Below are 26,825 nucleotides of genomic sequence, written 5' to 3' on the forward strand. Positions count from 1 at the left end.
GTCATCATAGCTAATACAATAAACAGTATGGGCTTTTCATTAATGATAGCAAGGAACTTTTCAGAGTGGTAAAAACCTAAATGTGTATGTGATACTTATTTTAAAAGTTCCAAAAATGTTTTAATACACACCACATGTGTGGGCATCTGGCTGCCCTTACATGACTAACATGTCCTCACAACTTAATAATAGAATAGGTTGTTAAAACCTTTTAAGCCCGAGCCTGTTTTTCAGGTGTCAGGCTCGAAAATTACATTCCCAGAACAATTGACTATATCTTCACTTCTAAAAGGGGTAAATTCCTAATCTTTTTTCTCAAAGCAATGATAAACCTGTGAGTTGGATGTAAAAAAGTCAGAATCAATATGGATTTTTTTTTATTTTAAAGTAAATTCAGATTGAACATAGTAAACATTTTTTAATTATAGTGTGAAAACCACCCTTGAATGATGGGATAGTAGACTAAAAGCTTTAAGAATCCAAACTATAACATATAATAAGTACCCTGTATCAAGATTGATGCAAAATAAGTGACATTTGACCTATTTAGAGAGGTTTAGAAAAGAAAAACCACTTCTGGGGGCATTTGGTTGCATTTTCCATTTCTTTGGCCCCCCTCGGTCGATTTTGATGATTGACACCTCTTTTAAACCATTAGAGCCAATAAAATTGAGGAGAAGTCCCTAAAATCCATCTAAACATTACCCATTGGTGAATGAGTGATGTGCAGCCAGAATGCCCCGGAACCGGAAGCTGTCATACACTCTAGTAGAATGATAGCAGCTATATGAAAACTCTGGTATTGACATAAAAATCGAAGGATGGATTATCAGTAATCATTTCAAAATGACACAGAAACATTGGATTAACCATTGGATTAACCTTCAGCAGCGTTTTTTATCATTTTAATGCCATTGAACACAACTTTTGATCAGAACAACAGCAATGGTAAGACTTATTTTCAGATTTGGTCCCGTAAAGCACATTTTGTTGTTTGTTGTCGTTTCGCCGTGAGTTCTGATCGCTCAGGGATGATATGTGTGGAATCTGTGGAATCTCAGCTTGCTAATCGATATTTTGTTCGTGCAGATCCGATAAGTAATAAGGGTATTTTACCTTGAGTTCTGTGCTAAGTGCGTTAGCATTTTTTTGCTCAGGGCTAATTCAGAACCTTTGTTATTACCCCTTTTGTTTCGTTTAGCTAAAAATGGTTAATATTGTCTGGTAGCTGAGTTTCATCCCGTTAAGTGGGTATGACACATTCATAGCTTATTAAATATTAAGAAGCCCTCAGACGCTGTTTTTTGCAAGATGTTGCGTGAAGTCACCCCATTCAAAGTGAACGGGAAGAAGCGTTGAAGCTTCAACGCACGCCGCCGTGTGGACGGGCCGTAAGAGCATTGAAACGGTAGGCGCATGTTGTGAATCATCACAAGTAAGTAAAAGACGTAAGTCATGTGAGTAACATGTTACAAAATAAACTTAATTGGCATAAATAATATACTGTAAGTTACGTGAAAGACGTAAACTAGGTAAGTAAAGTATAAAAGTAAACGTAATTTTACGTAACTTAATTTGTCTTCAAAAAGATGTTCGAGCTAACGATCCACCCTGACTTCCTCTATAAACTGTTGCTCTTTACACTTTGATTATACTTATATAACTCCCCTTCTTCGCTCCCATCATAATTACTAAGGCAATCAAAGTTTCCTGTTTACAATATTTGTAAAAATGGGTGTTAATAAGTTGCAGAAATAGAAGCTAATAGCAGAAATAACTAGGGATGCTTATTTGAAATGTATTTGCTTGTCCAGCTTTACAATGGCAAGATCCACAAAAATGTTGAATCCATCACTAATCTCCTGCACAAAATGGAGAACCGAGTCCCAAGGTTTACCATACTCGCTGCTCGTTAGCAGCCGCGATGGTGAGTGTTGTCTTGGATAATTGCAGCAACTTTCCGCTGCATCAATTAGTTTAGCTGTAAGATCGTGAGCTGTGTGTCTGCCTACTCTGTCAGGGTTTCTGCCAGTTTAATGCTAGATGATATGTCACTAAAGATGTTATCATCACAGGCAATCAGTACAGGGTAGAAGTTTCCTGTCTAAATCAAAGCTAGCAGGATATTTGACTTTTTTAGTACCACGTAGGAGGAAATTGCATTTCCTGTTATTGATTACACAATCCGTGTTTGCATTTGCATGACATCAGCCATTTCCACTGTACATTTCTCCTGTGTGTGTGTGTGTGCATGCCTGTATCTGAGTGAGCAGGAGAGGGAGTAACACACACCCTCTGAGGCAGAGCTTTACATCCTGAAAGGTAAGTGGCACTTCTAAAACACCTAGCACTTGATGCATTGAGTTTGACTTAAAGCAAGAGAAGTTCAGTCACAAGCCAAATTACATAAATGAAACCCAAGATCAAATCTATATCTCCTACTAATGAAAACAATCATTAGTTGAAGACACTCTATTTGTCAGTTAAATTACACAGTTCCCCAGAGGCATAACTTTGAGACAGACATGAAAAAGAGGCGTAGTGGTAATCTGTCCATCCTGTTGGCGTGCTGCAAACAAGGATTTGATTTATATCAGGGGACATGATTATGAGCGTCTCAGCTGCAGGGGCCCTGACGGAGGATCATATATCAAAGACACACTGATAGAGCGAGAGGCCTCACGATATATCCAGGCACAGGATCACATACAGCACATCCCCTCTCTCTCTCTCACACACAAACACACACCTGACTCCTGCCTTTGCTCACCTACTCAGCCAAAATCACTAGTGAGATTAAAATTAAATAAATTCTTCTAAGACTAAAATAGAGCTTCTGAGAATTACCATTTCATACAAAAACATTCATACCTCAAGAATGTTCAAAATTAAGCACTCACACCTGATATTTAAAGTGCACCTATCATGCTATTTTTAGGCAATAGCATAGGTCTCAGATATATACATAAAAAACATGTCTATGAAGTGTTTTGCTCAAAATACCAAACAGATCACCTATTCTAGCCATGCCTCATATCCCTCTATTTCACTTCCTGTTTTAAAAGTGTTGATTTTGGGTATAAAGCTTTAAAAAAAAAAAATTGATAAAAAAAAGGAGGGGGCTGAGCTCATGCGGGACCCGGCAGCTACTGTCTAAACTAAATACTGCCGTGATGAAACGCCATATCATGGATTATCAAGGATTATTTCTGCAACAGTATGGAGCTCAAAGGCTTTCTCTCTTGCTGGTTAAACCACAAGGTGAGTTCCTTTTTATTTCCTGCTTCTTCACACACATGCTCTCCAGTACAGGTTAGCTCTGGGTGTTAGCGATGCTAATGTAAACACCGACCATATTACGTCCAAAACAGTCGGGCATTGTTTGTGATAGCAACTTTCTGATAGTGCCGTGGGTCCACATTTCAGATATTACGTCATATCGGACGCAATCTGGATCAGCTCCGTAGTACCCCCGTTTTTAGAGATTTGGGAAAGGAGGAAAAGAGCGAGGGTTTTATTTTCTGACGCTGCGTGAGTGACACACATATTTATGTATAAAAGACATAAAAAAGTGCATTTTGCATGATAGGTCCCCTTCAAAGTACCAACCCAGCTAGCGGGGAACGTTCTCACAACTTTGGCTAATGTTACCAATTGGTTCTAACAAGGTTTTAAAGAAACGTTTTAATCTGATGTTCAAAGAACCTTTTTAGGATGTTTATTTGTTCAGATAATGTTCCTATAAGGTTTAAGTTTAACTAAGACATAATGTTTTAACTGCAACATTCAGAGGATGTTTTGAGGATGTTATTAAGGCCTGAGATGACAGAAAGTTTTTTTATAAAACGTTCCTTTAATGTGATATGTTAACAAAGGTGGAACGTTTTGCCTGCAATATTCTAAGGATGTGTTTTGGACGTTGTTGGGTTTATCACATTAAAGATGTTCTTTATAAAACGTTCCCTCAATGTTACATGGTAACAAATGAAGAACATTCTCCAAGAAACATTCTGAAAATGTTTTCAGGATGTTATTCTTTTTTTATAAAATGTTGCTGTTATGGCAAATATTAACACAATCATGTTCAACGTCAGATTTATTTCTAGAGCGCTTTAAAAAACAAACTTGTTGCATTTGTTTGAAAAATATGTTTTAAAAAAAATCTGATGTCACCATATTTTCCTTTTGAAAAAAACAAACAAGCACGTAATTCATGATAAGCTGTAAGCAGATATTGCATGTTTGTGGTGGCATGTGTGAGTTCCCAGCTAGAAATGTTTGTTACCATTCGTTGTTCTAGGAATGTTTTCAGCGGGACGTTTTATTTTGGTTCCCAGAATTTTCTTCACCAGCTGACATTTCTTGAGGGGGTGTAACTGCAAAGACTTTCACCACTTCGGGATTACTCCACCACTTGAAATCAAAACACCCGGACAAATATGCGGAGTATGATCAACGTAACCCTGTTCTCTGACATTCGGTGATATTTTTTCGGTGCTAAAACCCTTTCGGCCGAAAGCCGAAAGGGTCTTTTTAACTATTTTCGGCCGATAATTTTCGGTGGCCGAATATTCGGTGCATCCCTACTAATGACCACAGTGGTCAGTCCACTTACTCAAGAATTTTGAGTTGAACAATTACATTATGTCTTTATGTTCAAATAACGTAAACATATTTTAGTAAATTGTTACCATAGAACATTTGCATAATTTCTTTAACATAAACCATGTTATCCTTCTCTAAAATAATAACATTCTGGCAACATAAAAAATCTAACTTGCAGCTGAAAATGTTTTAAGAACAGTAGGGCATAATGTTCTAACAATGTTATCAAAAACATTTTAAGAATGTTTTTAGAGAACGTTATCCTACCTTTCAGAAGAACATTCTGGGAACCAAAATAAAAGCTTCTGGCAAACGTTTTAAGAACAGTAGGGCATAATGTTCTAACAATGTTATCAAAAACATTTTAAGAATGTTTTTAGAGAACGTTATCCTTCTTTTCAGAAGAACATTCTGGGAACCAAAATAAAAGCTTCTGCTGAAAACGTTTTAAGAATAGTAGGGCATAATGTTCTAACAATGTTTTCAAAAACATTTTAAGAAGGTTATCACCAAACATTTTAAGAATGTTTTTAGAGAGCGTTATCCTACCGTTTAGAAGAACATTCTGGGAACCAAACAAAAACTTCCCGCTGAAAACGTTTTAAGAATAGGAGGGCATAATGTTCTAACAATGTTATCACCAAACATTTTAAGAACGTTTTTAGAGAACGTTATCCTACCTTTCAGAAGAACGTTCTGGGAACCAAACAAAAACTTCCCGCTGAAAACCTTCCTAGAACAATGACTGTAACATTCTCAGAATGTTTTTAGAAGCAAACAGTTCTAGCTGGGAAAGCACCAGTTTTGCACTGTAACACCAATTTGTTAAACTTCAAAGTGGAAGACAGTTAAAACGTCACAAAAGCACATAGAACTAGCACTGCAACTGCCGTAAGGGGGTGAAAAGTTAGGACGATTCTAAGGGCCCGTGACTGACAGGGGCCCCAACAATTTTAGAACATTCAACTGTTGATCAATCTATCGTCAATTGATAAGAGGAAGAGCAGCTACCAAACAGATTCCCTCTCTCCCAAATGGCCCTTTCTAGCAGCCTGGGCAACTCGTGGATCCTCTTAACCTTCAGGTTAGAGCTGATCTCAGCAGCAGGACGAGAGGCCAGGTCCTTGAGCCTACAAGGGCTATGGGAACATGTAGCTCCAAACACACACATGTCTAAACACCCTGAAAAGTGACAAGAAATAAAAGTTAGCATGACATTCTTGAATTTAAGCGGACATTTTACCCACCGAATATTACAATTATAGCCCTCCACTTCTCTAGAAATGCCCCTGTCCCTAAATGCCCCAATTAGGGGGGGAACATTCCATAGTAACACCGATATTATTATTGCTACTTTTTAAAAGCGCAGGATTGAAGAAACAGCACACTACTGTCTCAATGTCTGTTCTTCACCTGCAGCAAACCAGAATACCATTCAAACCATTTCAGATGGCGAATTTGAGCTCTGCCCTCCATTAATCTGTGCTGCTGCTTAATCTGGTAGGAATGTGTGCAGCAGTGTCAGAAATCTGCCTCCCAGCCATAAGTGACCCACTGGTGTCACACACACATCATTTTGGTCTGAATTTGTGAGAAGATCCCCTACATTTTAATAAGAATGCCTGTCTGGTATGATTTTACACAAAGAAGCTCAAATACCTAAATAATTCTTAAATGTACATCTACTTCTCCCTCATTGAAAAATGTCATTGAGTCAATGAATAAACAAATATTCACATATATTTAACTACAAAATGATGGTGTCTCATATGTCACTGTTTCCATTCTGAAAGCATCACACTTGTGCAAGTTGCAGATTCCTTCATGAACAATTGGCTACAAATGAAGGTTTGATTTCACAGAATCATGATCCAAACACACACTTAACTTTGACCTAAGGTAGGCACAAAATAACCGTTTTTTTATTCAGATGAATGCAACTTCAAAGAGAAGACACAAATCCAAGTGAACATACAAAAAGAAATATATATTTTTGAAGTGAAGTGCTGAATTTGTCATGTTGCCTTTGTTGCTTCAGCATCATTTATAAAAACACAAATATTCAAAGTGACTCATCCAGTGGTAGTCGGTCAACTTCAGTGGTGGAAGAAGTACTCAGATCTTGTACTTGAGTAAATGTAGTAGGTATACTGTTACAAGTAAAAGTCCTCAATTCAAAGTGTGACTCAAGTAAAAGTACAAAAGTATTACCATGAAAATATACTTAAAGTTAAAGTACTCATTATGCTGTTTGGCCCATTTCTGAATGATATACAGTAGAGTGTGTTTTTATTGTAAGTATTGATGTATGATTATCACAGCTGGTAAAAGTGGTACTTTCAATTTCTTTATTTACTGCTGGTACTGTAGCATGTGTTTAATCCAGTTGTAACTAAAGTCTTATTTAATTGTTGATAAATATTTTTTTTGTATCATTAATCCATATCTGCGAAGTGACTAAAGGTAGTTAATGAACTTAAAAAAATACAATTTTTACCTCTGAATTGTTATGAGGTGGAAGTACAAAATAGCAGAATATGGAAATACTTAAGTTAAGTACAAGTACCTCAAAACTGTACTGAAGAACAGTACTTGAGTATTACTAAATTTACTTAGTTACTTTACACTAATGGTCAAATTAAATGTTCATTACACAGAGTAGCATTTGTCAATGACTGCAGTAGGTAGGAGTGAATATTCTGCTGTCTTGCTACACACCTGCTGGTTATTTATAACAACAACAATTGGCAATGATATAACCATTTCATTATAACTCAAGTTGAAAGTCAGAAGTCTTGCAAATTGGAGAAGCGGTGTTTTCTCACCAACACTTTCTCACCTCATTAGCTTGTGGTACACTGCATAAACATGCCAACGGCTCAAAGCGCGAACAAAATAATTAGTCTAGCATAAAAATGCCACAAAGTCTCTTATAAACTCACACTTCTACTTGAATATTACAGTAGTAGTGCGCACCACGAGGAACAGATTACAGTTATAGGGTTTATATAAATTCGCTTCGAAAGACATGAGCAGACACTTGTTGCCTCTGTCGGAATATTACGGTAATATTCTTCACAACAGGAGCGTCATTGGGTTTACCGAGGTGCAGTTCCAGACAGAAATGTTAGCATAGAAGGAAGATGGAGCACTCACCTGCTCAGTAGTTCTCTGCGACTCCCCCTTCTATCTGTGTCAATTTGTTCACTCTCTATTGCTTCCTTCCTCTCCCTCTCTCACACACACCCCCACACACGCACTGGCTTCACCGACTGTGTGGGCTGTGTGTCCGGTGAGCAGTGGTAACTCAGCCCCTAGAGAGGAGGTGGAGCCCGGAGTACCACCGGCAGATTAAGCCACCCTGTCCAGGGGAAACAGCAGCAGGTAGGTAGGTCCCCTCCACAGCGCTGGAGCCCACCCAGTGTTATCAGACCAAGCCCCGTTTTCTAGAGAAATAAGATATTATATCCAAAATGCAACGACACAAATGCAGTTGTAGTGGCTTTAAAACGTTTTTAACAGGATCTATTCAATTTTAAAACCCATTCCCTCATTCAACTGACATTGCACATGGATTTGAATGTTCTTTATTTGTTTTCATAGAGCTTCAGACACTTTTTTCTTGGCAGCACAGTACGATTAATCCACATAAAGTTAAAAGCTTCAAGATGAAAGCTTAAAATTGCATGAATATAACCCTTTTCACAACACACGTTTGATTAGTAAGAAAAGCACAGGTATTTTTCTGTTCAAGTTTCCTTTTAACGCCTGACAGTGTGGCGTAGTGTAGCCTACTGCAGTAACCCTAACTCATATTTGAAGAAGTGTGTTCCCAAGTGTTTTAAGGCCTCATTATAATTTCTGAATCAACACTTTTTCAAGAAATTAACTAGAAACCATCTTGCCATCCAATCAGCAGCAACGTCAAACCGGGCCAAGAGTGCTTTCCCATTTCTTACCTCCCTTCCTCAGCGCCCTTGCTCTGACCATACCCATCTTGGAAAACTTTTCCCCTCTTTTGACCCTAAATTATCTGGGGGCTTTTTATTTTTCTGAGTAATCCAGTTCTCACTTAAGTTAAGTAAGTGGACACAGCATGTTTTTCATTTTTCCTCTAACGAGCCCATGGGATTGATGTTTTACCTCAATTGACCAACATTATTCCTTTCTATATTAGCAGTAGCAGTGTAGAATATATGGTATAATATCCAGCATCCCTTTCCTGCTTTATTGGGGGAAGACACTGGGATACTTCATCACTGACAGGATTTGTACCATGGGAATTATCAAGAGATGATGACATTCTCCATCGCCAAGCTCATTATGTGGTGCCAGCCGAGTCAACTGATACATATCGCATATCAACAACCAGCAGCCTCTGATAAGACGACGGTCTCCTCTGCAAGAGGTCAATGTGTGTGATCTTTGAGCCTGTGGTGGGTAAAGTCAGCTGCTAATAAAATGGATGTTGTCTGGAGATTCGATGGGAATAAATACTATGTTAACACTGATGCTTGGTTAAGCTAAGCTAAAATAAGGGAGGAAAAGAGACAGAAGAATAGTTGCAAAGCAAGAAAATGTCAGGAGTTAGGTTGTGCAAGGTGAAGCCCAGGAATGGCAGGAATCCATAATTATCAACAATTCTGTGGCAGTATTCTCGTGTAATACAAACATGAAAGTAAACAGCAAAAACTGCTCTTATATGCTGTAATAAAATATGATATAGAACTGAAGGCAAAAACAGGAATAGATAAGCAACGAAGAAAGAAAGTCAGACGAGGCTGGAAAACTAAAACAGAAGTGAAGCAATTAAGAAAAAACTGAGAAAAAGAAAAGATTCTGGAGGATTCTAGTATCGGAGTCTGTAATTTGTTCAGAGCTATACTCTAGAAAACATCTGGAGGAGGTGTTTTACCTAATGGCTACACACACACTGAAAGCAAACCAGGGGTACCCTCTTCTTTTCATTCTACACGTGCTTTCGTGTAATTTTCTATGCAAGTGTGCATGCTTGTGTGAATGGACATGTTCCTATTTAAAGCTTCAATCAGGTTACGATGTGCAAATTACCCAACAATACCATGAGAGGAGATAGAAGCAGTGTTGCTTATGGAAGGTCAAGGCTGTATTGTGGTTAAAAAGTTATTGTCCTTGCGTTCATTTATTACAGTAACTTTTTGGTTCAACAAGACGACATCTGTCTACAATCTGTAGCCTGAGCTGATGTTTTTGCATCAGTGTTAAGATAGTCATACCATCTTTTAATTCTGCATACTGTAAACACTAGGAATGACTACCAGGAGAAGAATGTAAATCAGAAATACAAATGTACCTCTTTCTAGTTGTCTGTTGCAGTATTGGAAATTGGAGGAAGTATTCAGATATAGTTAAGTAAAAGTGGTAACAATATAAAGGCTCTGCTAAAAGTATATTAGCAAATCTTCAAAAATCTTAATGAGGTAAAAGTATAAAATAAGCATTAAAATATGTAAGTATTTGGAATACAAGATGGTCCATTTTAGTTATCAATGCACTATGTGTTTATTAGTTTAACATTAGAACTGATAACAGAGGAGCTTTTATTAAATATATATACTGCAATGTAGCTTGCAAACTTCTTCTTAAACCTGTTTTAACACATGCTCAATTATTAGTTTTATTATAGATTATTAATATGAATATTCAAAGTGATTATCAAAAACGTGCTGCAGTTAAAGGTACAATTATTGGCAAGAAAAATCTACAAGAGATTGTACAGTGCAATCAGAGAGATACAGTATGTCCACGTTTTTGAGCAAGTCCACGAATCCAGTCTTTGTCAAGTCTGTCGGTTAAGCATAAAGGGTGAAATTATTAAGAGAAGATATTAATTAATGCAGCAAATGTGCATATAGTCAGTCAAGCAACTATACTACATTATAATTCAGCATTTACTTTCAATGCTTGATGTAAATACTGCCTTTTTATTTGAAGTTGAATTAAAGTCTTGTCAACATGCTTTCACAGTACTTAATTATGACCTGTAAGTCAAATTGAAGTGATTTTACCTCACTATTAAACCACATATATTACATCAGCCTGTTAAACAAATGTGTCTTTATGCACAATGATCAAGGTCTGCCCTCTAGTGAGAGAACAGCTGTTTGCAGCTGAACTTCACAACAAGCTAATGTTTCAGCTGCATGGTTGCCTGAAATCTTGTGAAACAAAACAAAAAAATCACACATGTCCACAACAAAAGCTACAGGAAAACATTTCCCCGTTCCTTTATCCTTTATGTATTGCAGTTGTTTTAACTGCCCCAATTTGTTTTGAAATTTGAAGGTTCAAAGTCTGTGTCTCAGGGAAAATGTTTCAGTTATCTCTTAATTACCGTGGCCAAGAGGTGCGAACACGCTGCAACGGCCCAAAACACTTCCATGAGCTGCAGCTTCAGAAACAATGCAAATATAAAAACAAAAATGTGCCAAAACACATGCAATAGAAAAAAACATCTTTGGCAATTTGACCAGAGCACTAGTTATCGTTCAGGGATTATAAAGATGGCCAAATACCACTGTGGTTGTAAAGTTCCCAAAAAAAGTACGTAACGATGTGATGGCATGTTTCCTTCCCATATTATTGCAGATCTGCTATAAGCCAGCTAGCTATAGCTGAACTAGTCATTTCTAATAAAACACCTCCATTTATGAACAGGCTAACTCAACAATGTTTTGGGTAGTTGCACCTGTCAGCCATCGTACTTAATATATGCAAAATATAATTTAAAATATATTTCTGTAGTATTTTCTATGGAAAGTCTGCATGATTTTGGCAACTACAATCTTGATGTGTTCAGTTTGAGAGTGTTTGAGAGTTTTGTTAGATATAAGTGTCACCTGAAGCTCATTTCTATATTATCTTATTTGTGGTTCCTGTCTGATTCAATTCTAATCTTGGCTCGCCTTTAAGAACATGATCAAACGTAATGAATTTGTAACCAAGCAACATGAGTTACAATTAAAGGCACATTTTGTGCCATTTGGCCTTGGCTTGGCAATAAGCTTTTTATTATAAAACAGGGAACTGTGCTTATCGCTCCACAGGATGTGCTAATTATTTCTAAAGACATTATGGAATAATTTACTTCTTTCAACATTAATCAGATTCCAAGTGAAGGTCACAGAGAGAATGAACAGAAGGCAGTAGGAAATGGAAGGAAATGCATTCACACATGTATGTACAGTATGTGGCATCACAGTGAGATTTGTTTTGGGAACACAAGGTTCATGTGGGAAAATAAAACAATGTTAAAGAAGATTAATGATGTTGATATATGTTTATTCAATGCAAACAGTTACACTTTTAATTACATGATACAAAGGAAATCAGATTCTTTCACAGCTCCTTTCAGATGCTTTGAAAATATTAAATCATTAATGTATTAATTAATAATTAATCAATACAATTAACAGGATTACGTAATAAGGATACTAAAATAAAATGTAATCCCTAACAGTTACATTAAAAAATTGCGCGGTAATCAGATTAGTGGTATATTTTGAAAAAATGGGGATTCCGAAAAGGATCCCAATGTTACAAAACATTTAAATGGGCCCCATTATGCTAATTATTTGGTTCATATTTGTATGTAGTGCCTCTACTGGGACATGCCTCCATGGTTTAATGTTCAAAAAGCTCTTTATTTTTCTCATACTGCCTGTGCTGCAGCACCTCTTTTCACCCTCTGTCTGAAACCAGAGCCCAGTGCTCTGATGAAATGGCCGACGCTGTTGTAATTGGTCAACCGCTTAGAAGTGTCCCGCCACTTAGCCTATCACTTACAATGTGTTGGAGTGCTAGCCAATAGGAGCACAAGTGTTACTGATGTCACTATTTTACGGAAGTAAACAAAGGAGTACAATGGAGACGTTTTGGGGGGGGAGTGTGTGGGAGAGAAAATCCCTCTGTAGGGAAGAAAGGATTTTAGTCTTTGCAGACCATTTACATGCACAAAAACCTATAAAACCAACTACAGGAAAGGGAAGACCCCAAAAAACAGGGCCCCTTTAAAATGTCTCATCTCCAACAGTCTACTTGATTCCCGCCATCATGTGGATCCACCAGTTGGCCTGCACGGTCCAGTCCAGCCGCTCACACTCAGAGATCTGGTGGAGGAAGTGCTCTTTGGCCTCCGCCTCACTCTGCTCCTGCTGCAGCGCATCCCGTAGGTAGCGCATGTCCTCTGCAGCGCTCAGCTCCGGGATGCCTGTCAGCAGCATGAGGGAGAACAGAGTGACCAGCAAGCGAGAGTGAGAGCGCAGGGAGAGGTACGCCTGGGTGCAAGTCTCCTAATATATAAACAGGAGAAAAACACAAGTAAGTAAGATACTGTAATAGGACAACACAAACACTGTCTGAAAAATATCTACAGTACATTTACTCCTATAATATTAAACATGTACAGCACAAAGGGAGTGCAACAATACCAAAACAGGAAAAGGATAGCTCTTTTGGCGGTAGCTCTGTCATCAAAGAGTATCAATGTATGTTCTTTGCAGTTGCAACCGTAGGAGAGGGAAAACAAGTAACCGTGGAAACCAAAATCCAGTGTATCCTATGCAGTGTTTAACGATGAAAGTAGCTAACACAAGCTCCAAAAGATAGCTAAGATAACATCATGCATATTTGTGACATCATCACACAATCATTTATGCATTTGCAGGATTAGTTAAGCGCTTTAAGAGGAAAGACTCAACCCACACTGTCGCAGAAGTGACTGAGATTACTCTGAGCAGCATTTCGAATGAATCACAATGTAATGTATTTGAATATACAGCATTTCTTCCTTTTTCCCTGATGTTTTGAATGACAGTGACTGACCACACACAGTGTCCTTTATTACACCTGTGTGTCACTGCATCATGCATCATGTCAGTGCATCAAGGTAAAAAGTTAGACCACGGGAGGTCAGCAAAAACAACATTTCCAAGGGATAATAAGTTATTCTTTGTACTGTATAAAAGTTTCTTATAGAATCAAACTGGCTACATTATATGTATCTTACTAGATAGATGATCAGATGTGGGCCACTTTATGATGTCATAACGTTTTTATGGCTTGTGTAACCAATTAGCCAATAACCAACCTTTAAAGTATGGAGACCTGTCACAGCAGAGGCACAAAATATAAATATGAACCGGAAAATTGGTAATCTTCCCTATAATTACGCACAACAGACAAACACAACCACACACATTATCAGGTCTACTCACCCTGAACCGCTGAAAGTAGAGGCTGTTGCTCCCTTTGCCCCTGCCCATGACATACAGGAAGTCAGGTGTGAGGACGAACGGTACACGCTCCCTGCTCACGCCGAGGAAGCTCTTCCTGTTACCCAGGATGTGACCAAAGTCGATGTGAAACAGGTTCCCTGACAGGCCCAGAAAAATCTTTTTAGAGTAAGATCTGTCAATCAACTCAGCTGCTTTCATAATTTTGTGTTCTGCCAATGCAGATTTACTCAAGAAAAATTAACAGTGCATACCTTGGTCTGTGATCATGATGTTGTCATTATGTCGATCTCCGATACCCAACACATAGGTGGCCACACAGTAACCAGCACAGGACTTCACAAATCTCTCCACAGTCTTGAAGTGCTCAAGTAAAATTAGATCAAAACAGTGCATTAACATCAAAGTTGCAGAGCACGCAATATACTTTATGTGATATGTGTTTTTATTTATAACATATTTTCATGAAAATTGAATATTCCTGAAATCACAGGTTCATTTTTATGCAACTCGACAACCATCAGATACCCATCCCCAAAAGTCTCTTGCTCGAAGATGACAATTATCTTTCTGATGTAGGGGAACAAAATGATTGAATGGCTTTTCCCACGTGGCAAAATACTGTATATCTATAAAATGTTTTAAAGTGCCTGAAATATCTAAATATATCTGTATTTTTAGAACTGCTTTTTTTTCATACACACATATGCTATACTCACACACGTTTTCGACTTCATCCACATTTCCTATATTTCATTTTCATTTGTTGTTATATTGATGTGTTTTTTATCATGTGTTGTCAAAAAGTTTGCCAAATCATCATCAAATTGATATTGTTTGTATATATTGATCTCTAAAATTGTGAATTCTATCATTATTTAGGTGGAAGTTTCAAAGAAGCACAGTGGGTTTGTTGCCTCTTCCTGCACAGTATCTGAAATATATTATATTATATATCTGTTATATATAGTAATCTGTTATATTTGTATATTTCTAATATATATATATATTGTCACACTCCTAGGGTTATGTCACGTTTGTAATTTTGTATGTTTAGGTTATGTCACGTTTCTATGTCTAGGTTTAGGTTTTTTGTTGTTCTCCCTGTCATGTTTTTCCTCCTGTTTATTGTCTGGTCCTTTTCCCTGTGTTTTTCCTCCTGTTGTTAGTTTCCCTGGTGTGTCTGATTATGTTCACCTGTGGCCCCTGTGTTTTCTCCTCCCTCCTCACCTGTGTCTTGTTGTGTGATTAGTCTTCTGTGTATTTCAGTTCTGGGTTTTCTGTCTGTCTTTGTCGGTTCCTCTTGTTTAATGACTTGGTCTGCGGTGAGTGTTCTGTTCAGTTTTTGTATAGTTTAGCTTTGAAATAAAGGAGTTATTTTTTGCCACTTTAATCTGCATTTGGGTCCTGCTTCCTACACACACACCGTGACATATATGGTATATCTTCAAAACAAAAAATAATAAATACTCAGATTCAGCTTACACCCACAATAACGTACATCTATATACCCTTACGCTAACTCCTAATAGGAAAGGGCAGCCCTATAGGTAATCAGTTCCTCTTATAAGTTATAACTACACTTTAGAACTTGCAAACTGTCCCTTTATTCAGATAAGATGTCAAAATGGTTTTATTGGCAGGTAAAACGTTAATAATGCACAGTCAAAAATAGAAATTACTTTCTTAACGACAGAATGTAGGCAACACCACGGACCAATGTGACTCATCTCATTAAGCTAGTACCACTCAAATAAGAAGGCCTGATTTGAGCATGGTTTCTCATTTGTAATGACATATTACAAGTGCATTGGGGTCCAAATCCATTTGTTCCATATTACTTACTATTTCCTGGAGTGGACATTTGGACTTTAGCCACTCAAACAGAGCATCGTTTTTGAAGGCTCCTATGGTTCCTCCATGGCTCCTCTGCACGGTGGCGATGGTCGCCGCATCCCTCACAATCTCTATCATACCTGTTGAGGAGAAACTTGATGAAGAAATTCAATTCTAATTTGATGTCTTTACAAGGATCCCCATTAGCATTAGCAGTCAATCACACATTTACCCAAAACAACACAGCAAACCTAAATGAAACATATAATGTAATTACAAATCAAGGATGGAAGTGAAACAAATATCTTCTTAACCATCATTAAGCCAAATACTACAAATAAAATGCTAATTACAGACAAACATAAATCCGGAAATGACATCAAATGTATCTTTCCTCTGCCTTCAGACATATTACATTCTTATTGTTAAATGTCTTGATAATATATAATTGTAAAGTAGACATTATCTGCCTTTTCATACACAGTGCACCATAATACCACCATATTAGTGGTAAGTACGGAGCCCTGGAGGGTAGAGAAAAAAAAATAAAACTGAGGTTACCTACTGTAACCCCAGCTTCTATGAGTAAATGGCGCAGCCCTCTAAGGCTATCACTATTGGGTAATCCCCCTGCGCCCCCGCGCAGCACTGAAACACTTGTAGTCCACGCCCAACCACAAGGTGGGCCCCACCCTCGGGCCTCCTTCCGGTATAAATAGGAAGGTGGCCCGGCAATCTGCTCCCATACAACATAACTTTTCTTCAGCTATTCGTAGAGCCAGTGGGGCCCCGCACTTAGAGGGCTGCGCCATTTACTCATAGAAGCTGGGGTTACAGTAGGTAACCTCAGTTCTATTTCGTATATGGCTTCGCCCTCTAAGGCTATCGCTATTGGGTTAAGGGCGAAGCATGATGTAGTCTGCGCCCCACTGGGTCCACCCGGCACTAGAAGCACAGACATACCTGCTCAATAACACCCCCCTGCCTGATGTGCCATGCGTAATGGCTCATCACCGTACCTGGAACATAGCAAAACATGCCTATCTTCCCGACGGGGTGAAGGCTGGGAACAATACATACCGGCCGCTGTGAGAAAGTAGAGACGAAAGTCCCACCTCGTCCTGCGATCGTAGTGGGGGAACAGCAGCTCTCTGCTTGCAGACAGGCAGGAGAGCGCACAGCTGGATCCCTGACGTCACTCACTCTGACCAGGCACTCCTTACAAAGTGCGTTAGAGGAAAAAGGAACATCCCTCCTATAAGAGGGGAAATGGGCCGCTCTCCGCGTGCCAAAAGACAGGAGAGAGGCGCACAGCTGGCTCCCTGACGTCACTCACCCCGACAGGACACCCAGTACAGGGTGTGTCAGAGAGGAATGGGAGACATCCCTCAAATAAAAATGAATAAATGAATAGGGGGAAGATCAAGATGCAGCCGTGCAAATATCTTCCACTGACATTCCTCCGTGCAAAGCCGTGGAGGAGGAAATTCCTCTGGTGGAGTGCGCCTTGATGTTCTCCGGGGGCTCCACCCCAGAGGAGACATATGCCTGTGACACAGCCTCACACAGCCAGTTTGACAGCCGTTGTGCAGACAGAGGTTGCCCGATCGAGCTCTCTCTATAGTGCACGAACAGGCGCTGAGAACGGCGCTAGGCCGCCATGCGCGCCACATAGCAGGACAGCGCGCGCACCGGACAGAGGAGATTTAGAAAAATAGCGGGGGTAAAAACCACGCAAGACACTGTTCCTGGGATGACAGGAGTGTTTCTTGTATCCCATGGAACTGCTGGGGGGAGAGGCTTCTCTGTGTAGTGCCGTAATGGTCTTCATGGTGACGAGCCACGCCATTGCCGCCGCTGCCCGTGAGGCAAAAGGGCTGCGAGGGAGTTTCCACACGCTGCCTTTCACTCCGTCTCTCCTCATGAGGCGCGTACACGCCCAGGGGATGAGAGGTGTGTGCATGCTGTCCACACGAGGCGTTATAACGGTGCTCGTGGTTATTATGACCGTGTGTAGGAGGCATATCTGGGACAGAGGAATGCCGCGAGTTCTGCAGTTTATAAACCAATAGGTTAAAACAGCAGGCTTCTGCAGCGAATGAACCACCTCTGGAGTGTCCCCCTGTTGGAAGAGACTCAGGGGGATCATCACGTGACCAGCTGACGCCAACACCGAGCAGCTGCGTCACGGAGAGGGCTGTGTGGGTTGTGACACGCCGGAGGAGAGCTGTCAGTTCTTCCCCTCGCTGCCGCGAGAATCGCGCTCTCATGCTGGCTGAGTTTAACTCCACTCCCAGATAAACGATTTTCGAGAGGGAAGAGGACAGCTCTTCTTCCAATTTATTATGAAACCCAGGCTTTGACAGATGCGATACGAGATGTACCGGCTGTAAAGCGACTTCCTCCCTGGGGCGAGCCAGCAAATAGCAGGTCGTCCAGAGGAAAACCACACTCTCATCCCTCCTCTGTGTAGTGGCTCCAGCCTTCTCTACACAAATGCGAGGAGCCAGGAAATATCCGAACGGCAGACGATGGTCTGGTCTGATATTCCCTGAATGGAAAACGCAGGAATTTCCTGTGTTTCGGGATGATGGGTACGTGGAAATATGCATCCTTCAGGTGGAAGTGAACCAGTCGTCCTCGTGAAAACATTCCAGCACCTGTTTGATCGTCAGCATGTGGAATACTGACAGATCCAGGATGTCTCATTCCCCCAGTCTTTTTCGGGATTAGCAAAATAACGGGAGTGAAAACCCCTGATTTTACTCCCTTTGAGGAACCCTGGAAATATCCTCTTTCAACAGGAGTTCCAGCAGCTCGGATTGGAGCGCAAGACATAGCTTCTGGGAGGACAGGAGTGTTTCCTGTATCCCATTGAACTGTGGGGGGGGGGGGGGAGAGGCGAACTGCAGGACGTATCCTCTGCTGATCAGCCTGCTAATCCATCTGTCCATCAGACACACGCGCTGCCACTCTGAGAAACACTAAGAGCGGGCGCACATGCTCGAGATGTTCACTGCGGTCAAGTGAGCCTACGCTACGTTTCTGTTGGTCAAGTGAGCCGTCCCAAAATTGAAAGTTCGCCCGTATTACGAGTTTTACGGTAAAAATGAAGTCGGCGAGTCTTTACTGGCGTGTAACATCTTCCGGTTTTCAGAATAAGACGAGTTTTTTTTTTACGGTATATATATTGTAATGATCCCAGGAAATTTCGGAGACAGATGTATTCCTCAGTTAGGCGTCTTCCCGCCATTGTTTATTAAAGACAACACACATCAACAGGGACACATGTGTCTCTCTCTTATGGACGTCCATGAACTAGCAAGCAGCAGACTGCGGTTACATAACTTCCGGTCTTAGACCGGAAGTCCGCTGCAATAAATTAAAATAGAACTGTCAGTATGATCAAATCCTAATTTTGAGACATTAGTTTACATGATCTTTGAACATTGAGCTAAAAACAAATATTTCTTTCTCATATTATAAATCAGATTGTCTTGTAATGTAGGCGAAACACTGCTCAAATAGGACATTTTGGATAGCTTTTATTATGAAATTAAACATCAGATTGTTATGAAATTTCATGAGTAGCTCACTGAGGTGGTCTACTATAACACTGAATAGAAGAAGTTCTGTGGAAGCAAAGATTTTAGGAAAAATTGCAATTTGAAATCAGGATGAACACTGTTCAAATTCCACTTTTTACATAGCTTTTATTCTGAAATTCCAAATCAGATTGACATGAAATTTCATGAGTAGCTATCTGAGGTGGTCTACTATCACACTGAATCGAAGAACTTCTGTGGAAGCAAAGATTTGTGGAAATATTGCAATTTGAAATCAGGAGGAACACTGTTCAAATTCCACATTTTACATAGCTTTTATTCTGAAATTCCAAATCAGATTGTTATGAAATGTTATGAGCAGCTATCTGAGGTGGTCTACTATCACACTGAATTGAAGAACTTCTGTGGAAGCAAAGATTTTTGGATATATTGCAATTTGAAATCAGGAGCAACACTGTTCAAATTCCACTTTTTGGATTGGTTTTATTCTGAAATTCCACATCAGATTGTTATGAAATTTTATGAGCAGCTATCTGAGGTGGTCTACTATCACACTGAATCAAAGAACTTCTGTGGAAGCAAAGATTTGAGGAAATATTGAAATTTGAAATCAGGAGCAACACTGTTCAAATTCCACATTTTACATAGCTTTTATTCTGAAATTCCACATCAGATTGTTATGAAATTTTATGAGCAGCTATCTGAGGTGGTCTACTATCACACTGAATTGAAGAACTTCTGTGGAAGCAAAGATTTTAGGTAATATTGAAATTTGAAATCAGGAGCAACACTGTTCAAATTCCACTTTTTACATAGCTTTTATTCTGAAATTCCACATCAGATTGTTATGAAATTTTATGAGCAGCTATCTGAGGTGGTCTACTATCACACTGAATTGAAGAACTTCTGTGGAAGCAAAGATTTGAGGAAATATTGAAATTTGAAATCAGGAGCAACACTGTTCAAATTCCACATTTTGGATTGGTTTTATTCTGAAATTCCACATCAGATTGTTATGAAATTTCATGAGTAGCTATCTGAGGTGGTCTACTATCACACTGAATCGAAGAACTTCTGTGGAAGCAAAGATTTGTGGAAATATTGCAATTTGTAATCAGGAGCAACACTGTTCATATTCCACTTTTTACATAGCTTTTATTCTGAAATTCCACATCAGATTGTTATGAAATTTTATGAGCAGCTATCTGAGGTGGTCTACTATCACACTGAATTGAAGAACTTCTGTGGAAGCAAAGATTTTAGGTAATATTGAAATTTGAAATCAGGAGCAACACTGTTCAAATTCCACTTTTTACATAGCTTTTATTCTGAAATTCCACATCAGATTGTTATGAAATTTTATGAGCAGCTATCTGAGGTGGTCTACTATCACACTGAATCGAAGAACTTCTGTGGAAGCAAAGATTTGTGGAAATATTGCAATTTGTAATCAGGAGCAACACTGTTCATATTCCACTTTTTACATAGCTTTTATTCTGAAATTCCACATCAGATTGTTATGAAATGTTATGAGCAGCTAACTGAGGTGGTCTACTATCACACTGAATCGAAGAACTTCTGTGGAAGCAAAGATTTGTGGAAATATTGAAATTTGAAATCAGGAGCAACACTGTTCAAATTCCACATTTTACATAGCTTTTATTCTGAAATTCCACATCAGATTGTTATGAAATTTTATGAGCAGCTATCTGAGGTGGTCTACTATCACACTGAATCGAGGAACTTCTGTGGAAGCAAAGATTTTAGGAAATATTGAAATTTGAAATCAGGAGGAACACTGTTCAAATTCCACATTTTACATTGCTTTTATTCTGAAATTCCACATCAGATTGTTATCAAATTTCATGAGCAGCAATCTGAGGTGGTCTAATATCACACTGAATCAAAGAACGTCTGTGGAAGCAAAGATTTGAGGAAATATTGAAATTTGAAATCAGGAGCAACACTGTTCAAATTCCACATTTTGGATTGGTTTTATTCTGAAATTCCACATCAGATTGTTATGAAATTTCATGAGTAGCTATCTGAGGTGGTCTACTATCACACTGAATTGAAGAACTTCTGTGGAAGCAAAGATTTTAGGTAATATTGAAATTTGAAATCAGGAGCAACACTGTTCAAATTCCACTTTTTCCATAGCTTTTATTCTGAAATTCCACATCAGATTGTTATGAAATTTTATGAGCAGCTATCTGAGGTGGTCTACTATCACACTGAATCGAAGAACTTCTGTGGAAGCAAAGATTTTAGGAAATATTGAAATTTGAAATCAGGAGCAACACTGTTCATATTCCACTTTTTACATAGCTTTTATTCTGAAATTCCACATCAGATTGTTATGAAATGTTATGAGCAGCTATCTGAGGTGGTCTACTATCACACTGAATTGAAGAACTTCTGTGGAAGCAAAGATTTTAGGAAATATTGAAATTTGAAATCAGGAGGAACACTGTTCAAATTTTACATAGCTTTTATTCTGAAATTCCACATCAGATTGTTATGAAATTTTATGAGCAGCTATCTGAGGTGGTCTACTATCACACTGAATTGAAGAACTTCTGTGGAAGCAAAGATTTTAGGAAATATTGAAATTTGAAATCAGGAGGAACACTGTTCAAATTCCACATTTTACATAGCTTTTATTCTGAAATTCCACATCAGATTGTTATGAAATTTTATGAGCAGCTATCTGAGGTGGTCTACTATCACACTGAATTGAAGAACTTCTGTGGAAGCAAAGATCTTAGGAAATATTGAAATTTGAAATCAGGAGCAACACTGTTCAAATTCCACATTTTACATAGCTTTTATTCTGAAATTCCACATCAGATTGTTATGAAATTTCATGAGTAGCTATCTGAGGTGGTCTACTATCACACTGAATTGAAGAACTTCTGTGGAAGCAAAGATTTTTAGGAAATATTGAAATTTGAAATCAGGAGCAACACTGTTCAAATTCCACATTTTGGATTGGTTTTATTCTGAAATTCCACATCAGATTGTTATGAAATTTCATGAGTAGCTATCTGAGGTGGTCTACTATCACACTGAATTGAAGAACTTCTGTGGAAGCAAAGATTTTTAGGAAATATTGAAATTTGAAATCAGGAGCAACACTGTTCAAATTCCACTTTTTGGATTGGTTTTATTCTGAAATTCCACATCAGATTGTTATGAAATTTCATGAGTAGCTATCTGAAGTGGTCTACTATCACACTGAATCGAAGAACTTCTGTGGAAGCAAAGATTTGAGGAAATATTGAAATTTGAAATCAGGAGCAACACTGTTCAAATTCCACATTTTGGATTGGTTTTATTCTGAAATTCCACATCAGATTGTTATGAAATTTATAATAATGTAATATATAATAGATAGATAGATAGTCTTTGTTGCTCATCTATTTAATAAGCTATTCTGATATCTTATTTCTTAGGCTGTAAAGGATCTTTTGCATCCCCCAGTCCTCCTTTGAATGTTCTATTTGTAACAGAGCCAGCCACACCTTAGGCCCTTTAAGGCCTAGTTAACACATTTAGTTTTTCATTAATGCTATTTCCAATATTCAACTACAACTTATCAGACTTGCAGTTATGAGACTCCTGCCTCATTGTCATAGTTTGGGGGGATCTTTTTGTGGTTTCCGCTTTCTAATCTGCTTTCAAAACCATCTCATCATAATCATAATGGTCAGTTAGTTAAGGAAGAGGCCTTCAACCCTAGGAACACAGTTCACACAGTTAAACATGGTGGTGGGAGCATCAAGCTATGGGGCTGTTTAGCAGCCTCAGGCACAGGGAGCCTTGTTCGGGTGCAGGGAATCATGAAAAAAGAATATTATGTTGACATTTTGAGGGATAATATGCAGAAATCTGCTCGTATTCTGTCCTTAGGTTGTCGCTCGGTCTTCCAACAAGACAATGACCCGAAGCATACATCAAAATTGGTCCAACAGTTCCTGAAGGATACCAAAACCAAGGTCCTGGAGTGGCCCGCACAGAGCCCAGACCTCAATCCTATTGAGAATCTTTGGAGGGTGCTGAAAGTGAACGTCCATGCTCGGAAACCACGCAATTAGGACCAGCTGGAACAATTTGCAAAGGAAGAATGGGCCAAAATCCCTCAGGTGACCTGTGCCAACCTAGTGAAGAACTATTTTAAGAGGTTGTTTTCAGTTGTGGCTCAGAAAGGGTACACCATTGACAATTAATGGCCAGGGGGCTAATAATTTTGGATTTCTCATTTCTGCCCTTTTTTTGTTTAAACTGATTGTATCAATAAAGTATTCTAATCAAAAATGTCAAATTATGTCTTTAGAGTCCATTTGTTTTCACATTAACAAATATGTGTTGTTAATGGCCATTTCCATGGAGAAATCAAACGTTTTGTCTAATTTCATAAGGGGGGGCTAATAATTTTGGTCACAACTGTAAATGCATATATCTCTCTCGCTCTCTCGCTCTCTCGCTCTCTCGCTCTCTCTCTCTCTCACACACACACACATATGCGCACGCACGCACGCACACAAACCTGTAAAGCAAAATACCTACTACAGCACTAGTAAATTTAAATATAAAAGAGAGGTCAAAAGGTTAGACCAATCGAAGTCAAAGGATCAAAGAGGGTCATCAGTTCAAAGACTCAAAATTGCACTCAACTACAATATTTTTTTCCCTTTGTGCCAAAGTACATATATACAGGTGCATGTAGCTTGCTTTGCTTCTCATTGCTTCAGCAAAAATTAAAAGACTTTTCTGCAAAGGAGGATCTGTCCTACAGTCCTCTGAGGATGAGGAGGACATGTCCAGCTGGAATGACACAGGTATTGAGGAGACAGGTGTTTTCTCCCATTGATCCCCCCCCCGCCTCCCCACACACACACACACACACACACACACACACACGCACACGCACACACACCTGTATGACCAAGTACACTCTACAGTACTTGTACATTTAAAAAATAGTGACAGTTACATTGATTTAGACTGTTAGGCTTTCAATACGCCTGAGTGGATGATTATCAATCATCTTGTTGACAAGCTAAATGTGTTTTGATTGCAAGTCTGTTGTAACTGAACTGTGTTATGTGTACATAAGTAAATAATAACATAAATGTATTTCATCTCAGTGTTTGATATGGACAATGACTGTGCGATGTGCGCTGCCCCAAAGCCCCCTGGATCTGGACCTCCGAATACCCTTTGGGTGAGTTTTCCTTTTAAATCAATGACTGCAGGATTTTTCGTTGTTGTTGTTCTTCAATTCTAATATAGACTGGTATAAACTAAATTAAAATATATTGAAGGTGTTAAAACCTAATTGAACCACGATCTTCATCTCCCCCCCGCCCCACGCTCTTTATTTCAATCAAATTACGGTACTTTTATGTAATCATATATGTTCAAGACACATCCAAGAAGCAATGTATGACTGATAAATCATTGACTTTGCTTATTTTATTTTACAGATACAGTGTGATACATGTGAGCGATGGTATCATGAAGAATGTCTGGCGACCGACGAAGACACACTTAAAAAAGCAAGGGCAGGCCATTGGGAATGTGTCCTTTGCATTTAAATTGAAAAACAGCTGCAAACAACACTTGACTCTCACTTTCACCGACACACTGAAGCTCACTTACTGTATGTGTACACAAAATATGGAATTTGAACAGTGTTCCTCCTGATTGGAAATTGTAATTTTTCCTAAAATGTCTGCTTCAACAGTACTTCTGCTATTCTGTGTGATAGTAGACCACCTCAGATAGCTACTCATGAAATTTCATAACAATCTGATGTGGAATTTCAGAATAAAACCAATCCAAAATGTGGAATTTGAACAGTGTTGCTCCTGATTTCAAATTTAAATATTTCCTAAAATCTTTGCTTCCACAGAAGTTCTTCGATTCAGTGTGATAGTAGACCACCTCAGATAGCTGCTCATAAAATTTCATAACAATCTGATGTGGAATTTCAGAATAAAAGCTATGTAAAATGTGGAATTTGAACAGTGTTGCTCCTGATTTCAAATTTCAATATTTCCTCAAATCTTTGCTTCCACAGAAGTTCTTTGATTCAGTGTGATAGTAGACCACCTCAGATAGCTGCTCATAAAATTTCATAACAATCTGATGTGGAATTTCAGAATAAAACCAATCCAAAAAGTGGAATTTGAACAGTGTTGCTCCTGATTTCAAATTTCAATATTTCCTCAAATCTTTGCTTCCACAGAAGTTCTTAAATTCAGTGTGATAGTAGACCACCTCAGATAGCTGCTCATAAAATTTCATAACAATCTGATGTGGAATTTCAGAATAAAACCAATCCAAAAAGTGGAATTTGAACAGTGTTCCTCCTGATTTCAAATTGCAATATTTCCTAAAATCTTTGCTTCCACAGAAGTTCTTCGATTCAGTGTGATAGTAGACCACCTCAGATAGCTGCTCATAAAATTTCATAACAATCTGATGTGGAATTTCAGAATAAAAGCTATGTAAAAAGTGGAATTTGAACAGTGTTCATCCTGATTTCAAATTTCAATATTTCCTAAAATCTTTGCTTCCACAGAAGTTCTTCGATTCAGTGTGATAGTAGACCACCTCAGATAGCTACTCATGAAATCTCATAACAATCTGATGTGGAATTTCAGAATAAAACCAATCCAAAAAGTGAAATTTGAACAGTGCTCCTCTTGATTTCAAATTGCAATATCTCCACAAATCTTTGCTTCCACAGAAGTTCTTCAATTCAGTGTGATAGTAGACCACCTCAGATAGCTGCTTATAAAAATTCATGTTAATCTGATGTGGAATTTCAGAATAAAACCAATCCAAAAAGTGGAATTTGAACAGTGTTGCTCCTGATTTCAAATTGCAATATATCCAAAAATCTTTGCTTCCACAGAAGTTCTTCAATTCAGTGTGATAGTAGACCACCTCAGATAGCTGCTCATAAAATTTCATAACAATCTGATTTGGAATTTCAGAATAAAAGCTATGTAAAATGTGGAATTTGAACAGTGTTCCTCCTGATTTCAAATTGCAATATTTCCACAAATCTTTGCTTCCACAGAAGTTATTCGATTCAGTGTGATAATAGACCACCTCAGATAGCTACTCATGAAATTTCATGTCAATCTGATTTGGAATTTCTGAATAAAAGCTATGTAAAAAGTGGAATTTGAACAGTGTTCATCCTGATTTCAAATTGCAATTTTTCCTAAAATCTTTGCTTCCACAGAACTTCTTCTATTCAGTGTTATAGTAGACCACCTCAGTGAGCTACTCATGAAATTTCATAACAATCTGATGTTTAATTTCATAATAAAAGCTATCCAAAATGTCCTATTTGAGCAGTGTTTCGCCTAGATTACAAGACAATCTGATTTATAATATGAGAAAGAAATATTTGTTTTTTAGCTCAATGTTCAAAGATCATGTAAACTAATGTCTCAAAATTAGGATTTGATCATACTGACAGTTCTATTTTAATTTATTGCAGCGGACTTCCGGTCTAAGACCGGAA

At 38.5% G+C, this 26,825-nt stretch overlaps 2 protein-coding genes across 2 annotated transcripts in view; both read right to left on the minus strand.

The window, feature by feature from the left end:
• Positions 1-7,898, minus strand: part of lamb2l (laminin, beta 2-like) — an 82,915-nt gene extending 75,017 nt beyond the window's left edge. The window contains exon 1 of the mRNA XM_079678959.1: positions 7,762-7,898. The gene's annotated coding sequence lies outside the window, so the exon portion shown is untranslated. The remainder of the gene's footprint in view (positions 1-7,761) is intronic.
• A 4,006-nt stretch (positions 7,899-11,904) lies between these two features.
• LOC307035726 (phosphatidylinositol 4,5-bisphosphate 3-kinase catalytic subunit gamma isoform) overlaps positions 11,905-26,825 on the minus strand; it is an 81,170-nt gene continuing 66,249 nt past the window's right edge. The window contains 4 exon segments of the mRNA XM_079675377.1: positions 11,905-12,935; positions 13,860-14,017; positions 14,132-14,243; positions 15,723-15,853. Coding sequence (XP_079531503.1) covers positions 12,678-12,935; positions 13,860-14,017; positions 14,132-14,243; positions 15,723-15,853 — 659 coding nt within the window. The 3' untranslated portion in view covers positions 11,905-12,677.

This window comes from Notothenia rossii (assembly GCF_949606895.1).
Source record: "Notothenia rossii genome assembly, chromosome: 4".
Taxonomy (NCBI): domain Eukaryota; kingdom Metazoa; phylum Chordata; class Actinopteri; order Perciformes; family Nototheniidae; genus Notothenia; species Notothenia rossii.